At 31.6% G+C, this 18877-nt stretch overlaps 1 protein-coding gene and 1 long non-coding RNA gene across 2 annotated transcripts in view; one reads left to right on the top strand and one right to left on the bottom strand.

The window, feature by feature from the left end:
• LOC117683041 (uncharacterized) overlaps window positions 1-16012 on the bottom strand; it is a 139097-nt gene extending 123085 nt beyond the window's left edge. The window contains exons 1-2 of the long non-coding RNA XR_010713188.1: window positions 15895-16012; window positions 15440-15497 (exon numbers count right to left, since the gene is read on the bottom strand). This is a non-coding gene — a long non-coding RNA (uncharacterized lncRNA). The remainder of the gene's footprint in view (window positions 1-15439; window positions 15498-15894) is intronic.
• LOC136274281 (complement C1q tumor necrosis factor-related protein 3-like) lies at window positions 10433-11752 on the top strand. The gene is made up of 3 exons (XM_066080724.1): window positions 10433-10461; window positions 10588-10724; window positions 11255-11752. The coding sequence occupies exons 1-3, from the start codon at window positions 10454-10456 to the stop codon at window positions 11641-11643; spliced, it is 534 nt and encodes a 177-aa protein (XP_065936796.1). The 5' UTR covers window positions 10433-10453; the 3' UTR covers window positions 11644-11752.
• Window positions 16013-18877: the final 2865 nt, after the last annotated feature.

Genomic DNA, 18877 nt, shown 5'->3' with positions numbered 1-18877 from the left:
TAATTTACTTTAATATAGAAAGATTGCATATTGACATAATGGCAGCTCAAAAACATAAAAAAAACCCAGACAAGTATGTATAAAACACGATGGATTAACAATTGATATATTTACGGATAACAATTTATTTTGTTCATTATCAACAGAGGTTTTTGAACGTGTATGTTGATTTAAAAAACTCAAACTTTAAAAGTTGCCAAAGGTCTATAGACGAAAAGAAAGAGAAACAAAGCCTATAATACTTTGAAATAGATTTTAGTTAAATGAGTAATTAAGGAAATTCTTAAAATGACCTTGAATGTGCTTTATATGTGTATTTGACTAATACATGTACTTAAATCAAAATATATGTATTATTAAAATTACTTTTCAGTATATTTTTGAGACGTCATTTTCAGTGACACTCCATTGGATACTAATGGATGGCCATTCTATATATAAACTTTATATACTACTGCTCTTAGCTAAAAAGGCATGTTTGTCCAATGTGAAGGTCAATGTAGACCTTGGCTTGATTGTGAATGTACAGCTGTTATATTTGATGGTATTGATTTTATAAATCTGTACATATTATACCTTTTAATCACGTTTCGCGTAAGGATTAGGTATTTTTATGACTTTACGAGCTTTAAATCACAGAAAATCACAAAAAATAATGAACAAATTAAAATATTTATATTTTTCTAGTGTGTTATAATCAATGGAAAGACAAACTATCCTTGCATCGTTAATTCTTTTCTAAATTTATTTACAGATCCCTACTCTTCTTCCTTTCTCTCGGCCTTTTTCCATATCTCTCTCTTATTTCTCTCTCTCAATCTTGTTATTTGTATTAGTGAGGGTATATAATTATAGTGGGTTGTTATTTTTACCGTCCGCTGTTTGTTTTTGATATTGTTTCATGACAAATATTTCGTAACTTCGAACGTAAACCAATACAACGCCTACGTATCAAAGTGTGCTTTACAAGGTAATAAACATGCAATGGGTATTTTTGTTAAAAAATAAATTAATATCTTACTTTTTATATTAAAACAAAGCAAAGAAATAGTTATATGGTGGTCCTAGGAGGAATGCAAGATCCACTTAACATAGTTATATTTGTGACAAAAAATTAAAATTTTGTCAATACAACCATCCTGTCATACCAATTTTATCAGAATTTGGACTGTAAATGTTAGCGTATGTTAGCGTATGTTATGAATGGCAGTGACCTGTTGACCGATTGCTGGACCGTAAAGTGCCAACAAAGACATATAATCATACAAAGTAAAACGTTTTCAATCAAAATATTTTACACAAAATCTCCTACAAATTGTGATATTACTCTACAAGCATTCTTTCAGTTCACACCACCCATATTCTCAATTCGGATATAAAACACAGTACAAAGAAATTACACAATTTATTTGAGAGCTTTATCTAAGTTAAGCAATGTGAATTTCTTGTCGAACTGTTCTTTTCATACATGTAGTTACTGTTAGTACTAGTAATTTCTACTAAATGTTTGACAAATGAAAATGTGTTAGCCAATTTTATTTGAATGGTTGTAAGCAAAATTAATGCAAGTACAAGCAATTTTTTTTTTACAATATCAACAAATGATCGTTTAGCGTGAGGTGTGTGTAATTCAATAGTAAAAATGGTTTTAGCTTTTGTATAAATAACCTCCAAAACCTAGCGATGTAAATGAATTTTTCCCAGGAAAGATATCAATATGACAAGGTAATATCTCTCTCTCTCTCTCTCTCTCTCTCTCTCTCTCTCTCTCTCTCTCTCATATATAAAATATATTACTACATGGGGGTTTTTAATTCTAATTGTAAACTTCATTTTCAGAATTTGCTATTTGCTGAGCAGCTTTGCTCTTCTTGTGGCTGGAACTACACACGAAACTCCACAACAAGTGGTAACTAGATACAACAATTACAAAGCAATATGCAATGGGATGGGATTTGAAAATATGCGCTGCAAAGGTTCGGAAAACATTAGATCTATAAGTTTTAATTTAAGTATTTAAATGATAAAACGCATTGTAACTATTTATAATCAGGTTCCTCATGATCTGATTGATTGTGCAGAATCATCGCAGTAATTTTCACATGTTTGTGATTTTTTTAAATGGCATGCAGCAAGGTAAGTAATAAAAGTTATTCATTGCAAATAACCGTTTAAACCTTTGTATTGATTGCATAAGCACAAATTAGCTCATCCAATGACAAGTTAAAGCGGTAGAAAGCCACTTAGGAACGGATTTACCCAGCATGCATATTTGCGTCATAGAACTAAATTTTTAAAACTATATTAAAATTATGTAAATTCTTAACGCTAGTGTTATGATTCCATTTGATATTTTAATTTTTAATCGCTTCTATGTCCTTTTGCTTGAAACTCCTTTCTATTTTAATTTTTTTTCTCACTTTAGCTATTTTATTTATTTTCCTAAATAGATACAATTGCTTTCCAATCTTCACTAACCAAGACTTTGGAAAACATGAAGAAACAAGAGACTGTGATCTTTGATAAGGTTTCTTTAAACGAAGGAAGCGCTTATGATTATACTTCCGGAATCTATACAGCACCGATGGATGGAATCTATTCCTTTACGTGGTCAATAGTAACAAAAGCGGGAAAATATTTCGTGTCTGAAATTGTGCGGAATGGCCAAAAAGTTGCATATAATTATTCCGATGGAAGGGGTCACGATGGATGGCCTATGTCAACCTCACATGCTAACATCAAAATGAAGAAAGGCGATAAAGTGTGGATTAGAGCCCAAGAAACCTGGGGGCAGTATGCCCATGGTGGAGATTGGTGTTCATTTTCTGGAGTAAAATTGTAGACAGTATATCTATATGGATATCAAAATAAAGCATTTGAAGGTTTCAAAAGGTTTTTCCTATGCAAAGGAATTCATGACAGTTTTGAAATACAAAAATATAAAATATTATACATACACATTGTTCATTTTATGGTTTTAGAATTGTACTCAGGACAGTGGCTTTAGACGCTAACGATCGTCTATCTCCTTAATTAATTCCAAAGGGAACGAGCTTGAAACAACATGGAGACGTATAAAACATTGCATGTACAATAACTAATGCAATACATTACGAAAAATTGCATACAATGTATATTAAAACCTAGAGGTATACTAAAAATATTATATGCCGAATTCAATTAATGCTTTTAACGAAACAAATTGTGTTTCTTATCAGGCTTCACAAATAATGAACTTTCTACAAATTTAATTCAAACGCACTTAAAAGCATTGAATATAATTTCGAATTTTTTCGGTCCTCACCTTGAATGCCCGTTTATTACATTTGTTCATAACATTGTCTCAAGCTTCTTCATTTGACAAGAAGTTAACGCAAAAGCTTGATCGGAATGTTGCTTTTGGGCTATAAAGCATTTAGAAACAGGCGAAAGAGGAGGAGGGAAACGAACGCGAAAAAATTGTTTTGAAGCCGAGGCCCCCGAAAAGTATAATATTGAAGTTCTATTATATTTACTTTTTGTGCAGGGGTGAAAACGGTGGTCTATATTTTTTATTGAATCAGATATTGTTTTCATTCTTTCGTACGGAATGGTATGAAGGAATAGCTTTTATCGACATAAAAGTATTTCTATAGTATTTGTTTTTTAAAACTTGCTGCCATGCCTCTTCTCCCTTCTGTTTCTCTCGATTTAATTTCCCGTAAACATCCACAAATATACAAATAGTTTGTGAATTGTTTTGATATGACACACTTCTGATCTGGTTCTAACATGGCAAAAATAGCGCTTTAGACCAGATCTAGTGTCAAAGCTAAGAAAAAAGCCAAGAATGTATATTTTTCATTTTGACTTTAATTAATTGTAAAATATACAGTTTGTGTACAAAATAGTTTGACAGTTCTATGATATTCTGACTTGGTAGCACACTGACTGCACTGGGAGAAAAATATGGTCACAATTCCGATACAGTCGGACCATCAATCAGTGAACAATATTACAAGTCTCGTAAAAAGCATGGGCGAGTTCTTTCAGCTTTGAATAATAAAAATAACATCATATTTGTTTCAAAACAAAGCATTATTTTAAGCTGCAGAGAATATGGAAATCTTTTTTGTCTAGATTTTAAAACAATTATGTTCGAAAGGTTTGTAAACACAACTCATGAGTAAGTCAATCAACTGTAATACGCGGGCATGTTAAGGCTTCCCCATTGATTTAACAGCGATATGTAGAAAGTCACTTGCCTGTACTTCAGACGATATGACGTCATAATTAACTTTCACGTCACGATCTGCGTTCCTGTCGATGGTTCTCAGGGAATGTATCTTAACGTTATAAGTGAATTACATAAAACCAGTGTAAATCCGCATGTTTCCTTTACATAGACTGCCGTTAATGCTAGACGTACAGAATTCATTCATATTAAAAACCAGTATCAAATAATTCGCAGTTTTATAGCTTCGTTTTGAGTAAAAGACTATTTATAAACTAGTGGTTTTGACTCTTCCTGCTGCGTATAAACAACTGAATGAAGAAATTTTAAAAACCAGCTTTGCGCAGGTGAAAAATCAACACAATTTTAGAATATTTTACGTAAACTTGGTAGAGAATATAAGTACCAATGTGAATCGTGCTTGGGAAGCCTACGGATTTACTGCGATTTTTTGTAAATCGCTCTTGATTAAAAAAATGTGCATTATTTTGATGATATTGTGAAATGTTTCAAAATCTTCCGTAAACGACATATCTATTGAAAGCCCAAGCAAGAACTTCAAAGTATATGGCATAACAGACGATTTTTCTTAAAAAATAATTACGATTATTAATTATTATTCATTTATTTATTAGTCATTAATCACCTGCGCCGATGCGATTTAAATAGATCATTTGCAATATAAGGACTCGCCCATCACGTGATTACGAAGTATATATGACGTCACAAATGCATCAAATATAATGTTTAACATCGTTGTTAACAAATGTTACATAGATTTTAAGAAATACTCCCCGTCAAAGTATTTTTGCGATGATTCTTATAATATCGTTTTCCAGCCGTATTTTAGCATCTGGACGCTTTAACATTGCTGCGTACACAGATTCTCGCCTTCCTCTACACCTAATGCATATACTTCTAAAACAATTCAATTGACTACTAGAATTAAAAGCCATCAGCACTTTTTTTCTCCTAACAAAAAAATATATTAAACAAAGAATTGCATTTTAACAACAATCGTCTCTCTGGAAGGAATAGAAGTATTAAATCCTCAACAAAAACATGTAACTCCCCTGCAATTCATAATATAGAGTGTACATTTAAATGTACTTGTAAAAATTTTAACATATGTAAACCTTTATTTTACCTAGTTAAAAAGTCAATTTAGTTCCCTTGAAGTGAAAAAGAAGACAATGGACAGAAATCAATTTCAAAAACTTAATGAAGTAAGTTTTTAGATAATATCCTAGGCTTGAAAAAAGAAAAAGAAACGAGAAAAGTGCTGGACAAAATCACTTTTTGAAAATTTTTAAAATGACGTAACTAGAAACCGGAAGTGACTTAATGACTAAAAGTTTGAAGGCTTCATGGGACAGGAAATTAAAATAATCCCTGAAAATTTCTTGCAAATTGGTTGAATAGTTTTTGAGATATAAAGCAAAAAAGAAGTCAGAAGGAAAAACAAGAAGAATAATAATAATAAAAAAAAACAATAGAATAACAAGAGGGTCTTCCGTTGAAAACGGAAGACCCTAAAAAACGCCTCCATGATATAAGCTGTCACATTTTACAACAGGAATGATATCCGCCAATGATTAGTGCGATTACAGTCGGTTCAAGCATATCTTTTACTACATACACAATAGCATAGCATAGCATTGAAATCTCATAGCATAGCATTGGAATCTCATACCATAGCATACAATCTCATAGAATCGCATTCGTCATAGCATACCATAGCATACCATAGCATAGCATAGAACATTCTTTTAACTCGGTTTTAAATGTTTTATTTTAAAAAAAAATGTTAACATAATAGATTTGTGGTAAACTTTGGCTTCTTATTATTTTACTTCGAAAAGTGTGGAACTCTTCTGTGTATGGAGGCGTTTTTGTTCAAATCTCATAGCATACCATAGCATAGCATAGCATACCATATCATTAAGCCCTTCATTTCAATTTCTCATTGCATAGTATACAAATCTCATAGCATAGCATACAAATCTCATAGCATATCATTAAAATTGCGTACCATAGCATAGCATAAATTTGTAAAAGATATGCATGAAATGACTGTATATCAGTTAATACAAATGATGAAAATGGTGATAATGATGATGAAGATTAATGAGAGAAATGCCCTATGTACAATGAAATCAGCTGCTTATCAAGATTTGTAACAACAGAAATATAATTTCATTCAAGAACTTTAACATGATAAAAACATTGATGTAAAAAATGAGAATATCCTCATTAGGTTCAAAGATGATGATCAAGAACATTCAGTTTTTCTAGTCCGATACATAACTGCACTATCACCAACAAGTTGCATTCCTTTTCTGTTGTTTATAGTTTTTCATTTTCATCATCGGTTTTCTGTTTCTTTTCCTGGACAGCTCCAACTACATGTACTTGAGGTCTACAGGAAAGAAATTACAATATCATTTCGTTTTTCTAATTTCTACACAAACCAATTGGGGTATAATTTATACCACATTTTACATATAGTCATGTAAAATAAATATTTTAATAATATTTCAATAAGTATTCTGCTTAAACAGTACCTTTAGGTTAATAACGTAAGACTTCTTCCACAAATACAAATTGTAGAAATTTCTTTTTCAAATTGCAAACAGCAAATTTTCAAATTACAAATTGATCTGGAAGTGATTTGATTACACTGACTACCAGCGAATAGTTCGATCCCTCCAATCATCTCTGATTTAAACTGAAAAAAATCTTAAACTATCAAACAGAATTTCATCCCAAATCTTCATTTGAGTTTGAAGCAATTGATTGATTTCAAACCCTGTCTGTAAGGTGGATATAAAACAACTCCATTGCCCACCCCCTCCTACAGTTCTCTTCTGGGCAGCTGGACTCTTGGCATCTTGGGCAAAAAACTAAAATCACATAAAATTTACATCTTAATAAAGAAAATGTTGATCATTATCATAAATGCTTTAAAATAAAAACAATACTCACTGTGCTTTCATCAAACTTATGACCATTAATTTTCTTGGATATAATGAAAATTAGTCTCTTGGATGCAAAAGTTTGCTAATTTTGATCCTTTTTTTAATACAATATTATCAGAATTTGCTTTTCAATGAACATCAAAGTTTGTGGATCAACTGAACAAAGAAATCCATGAATATTGGTATTCAACAAATATTGATAAAACCACAGTTTTAGCCCAATCATTTCAATACATGCTTTGTATTCTCAATATTTCACACCAAAAATATATAAAAATAACAAGTTGCTATTTGCAGAGAAATGTATCTTAATTGATTTTGTTTTCCTTACATCCAAACTAATACAAAAAGACTAAATATCTGAATTCAACATGAAGTAAATACACAATTTCAAGAAACTGTTTTTATCCCAATAAAACACCAGGACTTTATATATTTTACTAAAGATACCTAAAAGCTACCTGGTCTGCATAGCAGGACCGTATCCCGTCTCACTGCGGGCGGCAATCATGAAGATTATGGCTGGTTTGGTTGTGTAGTCACAGTGGGCAGAGGCCAGACTGTCAGCAGTCACCGTACCTCTACAAGAGGAGGCTTGGCCACAGTACAACTGCACAAATGCCAGCTGGACTGTAGTCGGTGATCTTTACCGCAGTGTTTCGAGGGGGCTTCCATGAAAGATGTGCAACCTCCGTACTCAGCAAAAGTCACTCATGTGAATATTAGAGACAACAAAGTTGGCATCTGACCCATTCAAAAAAATTGACACATTATATAATTATGCTTTAAATGCTATGCGCATATTTATATCATTTGATTTGTTTTCCAAATATTAAATGAAAATGCTGTTGCATGAATTGAAATGTGATAAAGGTATAAATTACAGATGCAAAGGAAAAACACTGAAATCCCCTGCCCTTTATAGAAGAATATATATCACGCCTTAACTCAAAACACGAAAAATTACTAGTAATCTAAAATGGTTTCCCATATGAATGTCATATATATACATGTAGGTAAGCAAATCTCAAATATATAGATAAATATAAGTAATATAAATAAACAGAATATTGTTCTAATTTCAAAGATAGCATGAATGTGTATCTAAAACGGGTTTTAATTGTAAAGTATATTGTACTATTGACTGAATAAAACAACTTTATTATAATCAATATAAATTGTATCTTGATTATGAATTCGATGGACTCTTTTTCCTTTTTTTGTACAGGGGAGCAATATCTATATACTTATTGATGATCTACATTTAAGTTAATGTTTCTACAATAAACATATGCAAACATTTCAGGAAGTGGTATTGTCTGGTGTCTTAATAATCAAAATATTTTATGTATTTTCGTTAAAATGTCGATTATTCATCTCGGTTTGGTAGAATTATCTGATAAACATTACATGGTATTTTCCCTGTATACAAAATGAAAACCAAAACTTATGATATTATATTACAAAAAATGTATGTGTAGTGTTTTATCTGTATTATTGGAGAAAATCATGATAATTACCTTACATGTGTTTTGCATAAATAAGGAAGGATGCAATTGATTTACGTGCTAGAATATTTGTGAGACGTCATTACAAGCAAAACTCCCTGTGATATTACTGAACAACCCGATTAAACCTTTTACGAAAGTGCACCCAACAAAAAAACCCATATTTACCAAATGTGAATTTGTGGTAGATCGTGGTTTGAATTACAAATGGGCGACAGTTGGTTATCTACGTTGACATCAATTATATATAGAACTGTACACATCATATTTTAATCAAGTTTCGTTTTATGAATAAAGAGTGTGTGATGGTATTAGCCCGAAGTCAAAGAGGTTAATGAATGGTTTTTTTTTTTTTAAATATGTGACTCTTATATTCTAGTCAATTTTAGGACGAGTTATCCTTTGAATGTTTATTTTAAAATACATTTATTTACCGGACTCTGCTCTCTCTCTCTCTCTCTCTCTCTCTCTCTCTCTCTCTCTCTCTCTCTCTCTCTCTCTCTCTCTCTCTCACTTTTGTAATGTGCATTTTTAAACCTCCTGATGTTTGTTATTGACCTTGTTTTATGATCGATGAAAACTTTGGTAACCAGACACAACAGTTACATAACCACCTATTCATATTTGTCATCGAACATGCGATAATACAATAATATGTGATTTGTTTTATATCAAAAGCAATACTATAAAAAAATTAAGCGATAATCTATGTCTAGTCTATTCTTGAAAATGATTGCCAAGGAGGTAGAACAGATCCATTTAACAGAAATATTTGTGCGAAAACTTTAAAAGAAGTCTTAAGATTAACAGAAATTAATTTATTTAAATACAAAGTAAGCATTATGGCATACTTAAACTGTAGATTTTATCAGAATATCACTCTGTATAATTACATGTATTGTCAATTTTAGCGTAATGGATAGCAATGACCTGTTAGCCAATTTAGAAATCATGGGGTATCAAAGAAGAAATACATTCAAATAAAAACATTGGGAAATAAAAAAAAATCAAACGTTATATTTGTGTCATATTACTGTACAAGCATTTCCAGGGCATCATCTGCCTGATTTTAGCAATGAAGTTTAGCAATGCGATTTTCTTGTTCAAAACTTGCACTCTTAATCAAAAATGGAATTTTAAAAAATCATTGTTAATATGGTAAAATTATTAGATAATATAATTTTTGCGTCTCAATTGTTTCATATTATAGAACTCGGGGCTTGGGTAAACAGAAATTAATTTCAGAAAAAATAAAGATATCAGCGGTAATATTTGGTAATCATTTGTGTAGTAATTTTCTAATCAATTTAATCTACCTTCATGTCCTTTTCTTTATAATATCTAAATTAACATGTTATTTTCCTACCAGCAAGTGTATATCTACTTCAATGTACGCTCTGATATATTTTTCATTTGGAATCTTATTGAATGCTTTACACAAAGGCATGGATCTTAATTATGAATTAAAAAGATCCGAAAAAAATGAATTATTAACCACTTGGAATAAGCGAAAGGCAACTGCACTTTTCATTTTATTATTTAAAAAAAAGTAAGATAAATTAATGTGTAAGAGCTGATTTCATTTGATTGGTTGCCAGCAAAGCTTTCAAAATTGGCGCAAGTGCCAAAAAAATACATCTAATGATCGTTTAGCGTGAGGTGTTTGTAATTTGATAGTTAATGTGGTTTGAGCTTTTGTATAAAAATTCTTACCAAGCAAGCCAATAGCAACGTTTGGTTTTTCTAATACAACTATGACAAGGTAATCTCTCTCTCCCTCTCTCTCTCTCTCTCTCTCTCTCTCTCTCTCTCTCTCTCTCTCATGATATAATATTGCTAAGTTGTAGTTTTTTTTAATTTTAATTGTAAATTTGAAAATCGTTTTCAGAATCTGCTTTTTGTTGATGAGCTTCGCTCTTCTTGTTGCGGTAACTGCGAATGAAACGCCACAACAAGTGGTGACAAAATACAACAACTACAAGGCGATATGCAATGGAATGGGTTATGAAAATGTGCGCTGCAAAGGTTTGGAAAAACATTTCATTTTTTAATTTTGTTTTAAGATTAATGAAACATATAGTAGTATGTATATTCAGGGTTCTCCATGACCTTTATGACTATGTATACGCGTCATGGAAACTCTTTATTGTCCAATAGTAAAATTTCGCTGTACAACTGACCGGGTACACAGCTTATTCTGCTATTTTTTTTTTAATTGAACGCTGCAAAGTACATGTACGTAATAAGAATTATTCGTTGCAACTTCCCGTTTAACACAAGTATTCATTGTTGAATTTTAAGCTCAGCCAATAACACGTAAGTTAGCAGACAGTCACTTCTGAGCAGGCTTTACCCAACATGTGCAATAGTACAAATGTTTTAATATTATACGTAAAACTCTAAAACAAACAAAAAAACTGGTGTTTATAATTCATATTGAGAATTATGACACCCATCTTTCACTGCTTCTACGTTCTTTTCCTTGAAATTATTTTAATATTTCCATTTATCCTCTTTTTTTCCCAAACAATATTATATTTCTTATCCTAAAATAGATCCGATTGCTTTCCAATCTTCACTTACCAAGCACCTGGAAAACATGAAGAACAAAGAGACTGTGATCTTTGATAAAGTTTCATTAAACGAAGGAAACGCTTACGACCATACCTCCGGAATATTTACATCACCGTTGGACGGAATCTATTCCTTTACGTGGACAACGTTAACAAAAAGTGGAAAAGCTTTCCTCACTGAAATTGTGCTGAATGGCAAAAAAGTTGCATTAAATCATGCCGATGGAAGGGGTCACAGTGGAAATTCTATGTCAACCTCACATGCTAACATCAAAATGAAGAAAGGCGATAAGGTCTGGATCAGGGCCCATGACACCTATGGGCAGTTTGGCTATGCACATTGGAGTTTCTTTTCTGGTTCAAAATTGTAGCACATCTCTAACGATACCAAAATAAAGCACTTGAAGTTTCACACATACAATTGTTTTGTATTTTTTAAATGCAAGATATATTGTCTTATTATGCATAGAAATTTGTATGCCAACCAAATTATATAAGAAACAATTTATTTTATACTTATATCAATTGAACCATTTGAGTTGATTTGTTATTCATTCAAAAATAAAAATATGCAAGTTCTTTTAATAAAGAATTCAAACAAATGGTTTTCGATATAAATGACAACAAATGGCAAATAAATGACACAATGTGTTACCTAGTTTATGTTGGGAATTTAATGATTCATTCATAATTTAGCTCAAAATTGTGTGCAGTGTAACTTCTGAGGGAGGAGAAACTGTAGTTTTACGGCGGGACAACCCGAAATTTTCCAATCTTAAAAAACAAGTAATTCAGGGCATTTATCAAGATGTTGATACTACAATTAATGTATTAACAACAAATTCGTCAAATACAATTAATTGCTTGCTATATATGTACAACCATACATTGAGTTTGTCATCATGTCATCACTGTCACAAATATGGGATAATATGACTATGCAATGCGGACTCCTAAACCATGACTTGAAACGATGATGATAATGGTCGGCAACGTCACGGAAACGCCATGGAGACATACTATGGAATATCGCATGCATTCTATATTGAAATAAAGAATCTTAAAGGGTCATGGTCACAATTTTAATCAAATTCTATTTTTGTATTTTTTAATTCTTTACAATGCTTACGGAAAGAATGCATTTCTAATAATAAAATAAAATTTAAGTAGAGTTATAAGCAAGATAAAAGGCTCACAATTCTTTGTCATGTAAACAAGGCCCTGTCTTTGTTTACATACTAGGTTAAATATACCAGTAAAAATTCTTTTTCAAGCAGAGTTGTTTATCTTCATATTCATTTTAAGCATAAATTAAAAATTCCTAACCTTTAACAAATTCATCTTATGTCTAAAACTGGATTTGCTCTTAAACATTCAAAATGTATTTTGATTTTTTAAAATGTAATTATTCACTCTCAATTACTTTTCTAAATGCAATTAATTAGATTTCGATTACTTTAGTTTTATTTTTTTAAATCTTAAGAACAGAGACATCTATAAACAGCATTAAGATATACAAGGCTTTATGTACGGTATTTTTTTGAAAGGTTTTAGTTCAGTTTAATGATCATTTTAAAAAAAAAATGAAAAAATTCTTTTAACATTAAATTCATCAAGTACCATTGAGTTCATGTTTGGTTCTGAGCAATATTTTATCTATAGTGAATTATTTTTTATTCATATAACTATGTTTATTCGGAAGGTACAACTTTCGGCAGTACAGCACATCAGTATATAAATAATAATGGCTATAATTCACAATAATGTGTTATCTAGACTCCCTTTAGTATAAAAAAGGAGTTCTTGGGTATTAGAGTAGTTCACACCTCGACGAAGTTAGACCTTTACCTATTGGCCTGGGCAGTGTGTCATGCTGTATAAACATATTAAACATTATGAGACATTTAATTATTGTATAACTTAGAGCCCATGCCAAACGTGTATACAAACCATTTATTATTATAAGACACCTTTTCTTTTCAAAGTTGGAAAAAAGTAATTGAAATGTAATTGAAAAGTAATTGATAATACACAATGTTTTTTGCTATGTACTTAAATACACTCCATTACTTGTACATGTAATTGAAGATACTCTCTTTTTTAACGTTCTGATTTAAAACTTTAAAGCCCAATTTAAAATATTTAGTATCAGGTTATGTCGCAAGCTATATCAGTGTCGTGATCGACATGTTGGTAGTGGGCTAATGTATTTGGAGACAAAGGCACAGGGGCCAAGCCCGTTTTAACATTTATTTCAATGTAACCATAAAGGTTACATTGAAATTAATGTTAAAACGGGCTTGGCCCCTGTGGACAAAGGTGAAAAACAAATAAGAAATGTCTTTAAGACAAGGGTACCCCGAAGGTTTAAAATTGACGTTCTATTTTTAAATTATCTTTTTCTGGTAATGTGTAAAAACAATGGACTACATATCTGTAGCTAAATAACCTAAGAATTCAATTAATACCAATAAATTGGGAATAATTAAAAATATAGCTCATCATATTGATAAACGTCTGGTCTGGTTTCCAACAAATCAAAATTAGCGATTTAGACTTCAGCTCTATTGTCAGAGCAAGAAAAAACACAACACGAATGCATATTTTAAATTTTGAATTTAATTAATTGTAAAATGTACAGTTTATGTACAAAATAGTTTGACAGATCTATGACATTCTGACTTGGTAGCACATTGACTGCACTGGGAGAAAAACATGGTCGTGATTCCGATACAGTCCACCAATCAGTGTACAGTATTACAGTTCTCATAAAAAAAACATGGGTGAGTATTTCACAGAGTCCTATTAGTTTAGAAGAACTTTTTTCTTTGTATCGAAAAAATTGTTTAAGTTGCAGAGATTAGGAAAATCTATTTTAAATTTTAAAACAATAATGTTGTAAATGTATGTAAACACAACTCATGAGTGAGTCAATCAACTGTAATGCACAGATTCTCTCCTTCCCCTACATCTAATACATGTACTTCTAAAACAATTCAATTGATTGCTAGAATTAAAAGCCATCAACACTTTTTTTCTCATAACAAAAAAAATAATAAACAAAGAATTGCACTTTAACAATAACTGTCTCTCTGGTAGGAATACAAGTATTAAATCCTCACCAAAACATGTAACTCCTCTGCAATTCTTAATATACAGTGTACATTTACATGTACTTGTAAAAATTTCAAAATATGTAAACCTATTTTTTACCTAGTTTAAAAGCCACATTTTTAGTTCAAAGTGAAAAAAGACCATAGACAGAAATCAATTTCAAAAAACAAATTGAACCATGAATTGAGATTTTAGATAATATCCTAGGCTTAAAAAAGAAAAAAAGAAAAAAGCCTTCATGAAATAAGCTGTCACATTTTACAACAGGAATAATATCCGTCAATATTGAGTGCGATTATATCAGCTAATACACAATGATGAAAATGATGATGAAGATTGATGAGAGAAATGCCCTATGTACAATGAATTCAGCTGCTAATCAAGATTGGTAACAACAGAAATATAATTTCACTCAAGAACTTTAACATGATGATAACATTGCTGTAAAAAATGAGAATATCCTCATTAGGTTCAGATATGATGATCAAGAACATTCAGGTTTTCTAGTTCTGTACATAACTGCACTATCACCAACAAGTTGCGTTCCTTTTCTGTTGTTTATGGTTTTTCATTTTCATCATCGGTTTTTAGTTTCTTTGCCTGAACAGCTCCACCTACTTGAGGTCTACAGGAAAGAAATCACAACATCAATCATCATTTATTTTTCTAATTTTAACATAAACTAATTGAGACACAAGTTATACCATATTTCACATATAGTCATGTAAATTTAATATCTTTTTCAAAATTTTAAATATTTAGATTTAATTCTAATACGTGAAATTCTCAGATCACAAATACCGTAAAGTATTTTGCTAATACTGTAGTTTAATTAATTAAGACTTCTTCCTTGAATACAAATATTGGCAATATCTTATTCTGTACAAATTAATCTGTGATCTTTCCAATCATCCCTGATTTAATCTGGAAAAGCTTAACCAATTGAAATTTAAAACAGAATTTGATCACAAATCTTTGATATTTTAGTTTGAAGTAATTGCTTGATTTAAAATCCTCTCCAGATTGTAAGATGGATATTAAACAACTCCTTACCCATCTCCTCCTACAGTTCTTTTCACTGCCACCTTCTGAGCAGCTGGACTCTGGGCATCTGGGCAAAAAATCAAAATCATATTAAACTTATATCTGAATAAGGAAAATGTTCATCTCTATCAAAATGCTTCAAAGTAAAACAATTTTGACTATATGTGGTTTTATCTATATTTATGGGCATCAACTTTCGTCGATTTGATGAAAATCATAGTTTCATGGATGCATGACTTCGTTAAATCTGATTTTTCAATATAATATTATCAGACTTTGCATTTTAAATAACTTTTAAATTCGTGGATCAACTGAACAAAGAAATCCAAGAAAATTGAATTTAGAGAATATTGATGAAACAACAGCATTAGCCCAATCATTTCATTTAAGTGAGACTGAGACCAAAACTGAGATTATTTTATGGCCCGAATAAACCAGTACTTTATATATTTTACTTAACATACCTTGAAGCCACCTGACTTGTGTGGCAGGACCATATCCCTTCTCATTGCGGGCAACAATCCTAAAGATGATGGCTGGTTTGGTGGTGTAGTCAATGTGGGCAGAGGCCAGACCGGCAGCCCCGCCCCACATGTTGGGGCAGGGCCACGGTACACCCTCACAAATGCCAGCTGGACTGGAGCTTCTGGTCCACGTGGGCAGTTGTATTACGGACCGCCAAATAAACGGAGTATTCAGTTATCTTTCCCGCCGTGTTCTGAGGAGGTTCCCAAGAAAGATGGGCACCTTCCGTACTCTGTAAAAGTCACGTATGTGAATCTTAAAGGCAAAAAACATGTCATCTAACCCATTGTGAAACCTGACACATTAGATTGGCTCTTTTAATGCAATAGACATTATCTAAATCATGTGATTGATTTTGCCAATATTAAAGAAACGTGAAATTACAAAATTAAATTTTGTGTAGGTGTAAAATACTGGTGCAGGATAAAAACCCAGAAAACCCCTCTCCCTTGAAATAAACTGATACATCCTCCAAACCCACATTGCTGTATCGATTTATTTCATGCCTTTACAATATCAAATGCCATGCATTGCTTAGTAAATCACAATAATGTCTACAGAACAAAAAAAAGAGAAAATCTGTTAAAACCATAAAATCAGAGAAAAGACCGATAAAAGTAGCAGGAAGCAGATGATAGACAGATGGTAGAAGCAAATACCGCTTGTGATGCTAACCTTTCCTCCTACCTTGCTGATCTTGATGGCGAAGGGGGCGCCTGGGTAACCGGGGAGACATGTGTTGAAGGCCGATATCTCGCTGAAGGCACCTCGCCCACAGGCATTGATGCCAGCTACTTGGAACTTGTAGGCAGTGCCCGGTAGCAACTCCTGTTTCTTTAAAACATTCACATCCCCAACGTTGACCACATCAATGTCCTATGTCAGAAAGGAATAAATGTATATTAAATTACATTCTGAATCTTATCAACATCTTCAACATTTACCACATCTACATCTACATGGATGTAGGAAAGTGTTTACAATAATCTCTGTCTTCCATTGAAATCTGATTTAATTCAAATAGTTCTTTCCCCAGAATTTTGATTGTGGTTAACATTTATGACAAGATCATATTTTCTTTAAAGTTTAGTCTGAAATATACTTTCTTTAAGAAATTTCTAATATGAGAAATAAAACATTGTGAAACATTTCTTTATTTTAGCGGTGAGAATGTAATAAGTTTTATTAACTTTCATCGATGATTTAAAAATCACTTTTTAACTTCTGAGGAGAGATAGAAGTGTGACAGAAGTGCTCTTAATGATCCCCACATCATAGCACTGATTGCCTTCCTTTTTGATGGGTGTGGTCAGGGTCTTTGGCACAGTTTCTGCCTTGTCCTGGGAGAAAATCATAATGAACTGTTTTGACTATTCATTTACCATTTAAAAAACTTACCAACGGATACATGTGGTATGCATTTTTTGACATGTCTGATGCTTAATTTTTCCACCATCAACACATAATAAGCTTAAAAAGTTTTATATCAAGAACACATGTCTTTTTATACTTACATTTTCAAGTGCTTCTGTCTATTAAAACATTAGAATCAATTTTGTAATGTATAACTCAAAACATCAATAACTATTTTGATATGTTATCGTACAGTTGTTGAAAATTATATGAATAATAGATAACACTTCAAACATTTACATTTAAAACTATTATGCATTGCTTCATGTATATGGCCTTGTTGCAAACTTTTTCCTTTAATTTCAAATCAGGAAGTGGCCGTATATTGCATCGTCTCTCTTTTTTAAATTGTGTAATTTATGTCTTTAGGCCAAATTCCACTATAACTATTGCCGACAAGATTAAACCCTCGTTTTATACATACATCGATATGTTTGTGTTTTACAAATTATTGTATTACTACCAATCTGCAGTTGTATGGACACGTTAAGAGTTAGGTGGTGAACCTCCTGTTTGATTCCGTTGCCTGCCACGAGACCAGGTTCCTGTTTAATGGTGTAGGTATTACTGTCTAATGACAGCATCTATTCAACTGCATGACAGGATTACCATCACGTATTTACGGGTATGTATCAATGTGTGATAGATAGATAGATAGATAGATAGATAGATAGATAGATAGATAGATAGATAGATAGATAGATAGATAGATAGATAGATAGATAGATAGATAGATAGATAGATAGATAGATAGATAGATAGATTGATAGATACATAGATACATAGATACATAGATAGATACATAGATACATAGATAGATACATAGATTGATACATACATAGATACATAGGTACATGTACATAGATACATAGATAGATAGATGTTTATGCCTACATAGGTGCCTAGCATTTGAAAGTATTTCATATAATTATTTAAATTCACACAGAGCTTGATTATGTTTAAAAACGGATTTCATTTGTAAAATGCATTGTTCTACGACAGGAGAAAACATAACTAAAACTGATATATGCAAATTGTATCTTAATTTTTATTCTAATAGATTTTTTTCTAAAGTGAAAAAATACCTATTGAGTAATTAATAAGCAGTTAGATACAATTAACATTGCAAACGTCTTAAGAAGTGATATTGTCTGGTATCTGACTACATGTATGTTAAATTACATTTATCTTCTTTAAAAATCTAAAGTCTATTTATCACATATTGGTTGAATTATCTGTTCGACATTGTGTGGGTTCTTTTCCATTATTTAAAAAAAAAGGGCCAAAGCTTTTAATATTCTGTAATAGTTTTCAGTTGTATGATTGAGGAAAATCATAATAATGACATTGAATGTGATATACATATGACTAGTACAGATATCAATAAATACTTATTGAAATGCAACTGGAAGGCTATATCCTATATAAACCTTATACGCTGCTGATCCCAACATAACTTGCGTGTTTGCCAAATGTGAAGGTCGTGCTAGATCGTGGTTTGAATTACAA

Source organism: Magallana gigas, chromosome 4 (assembly GCF_963853765.1).
Source record: "Magallana gigas chromosome 4, xbMagGiga1.1, whole genome shotgun sequence".
Taxonomy (NCBI): domain Eukaryota; kingdom Metazoa; phylum Mollusca; class Bivalvia; order Ostreida; family Ostreidae; genus Magallana; species Magallana gigas.
Note: the sequence above shows the minus strand (reverse complement) of the source record. Positions and strands in the feature narration are given on the sequence as shown.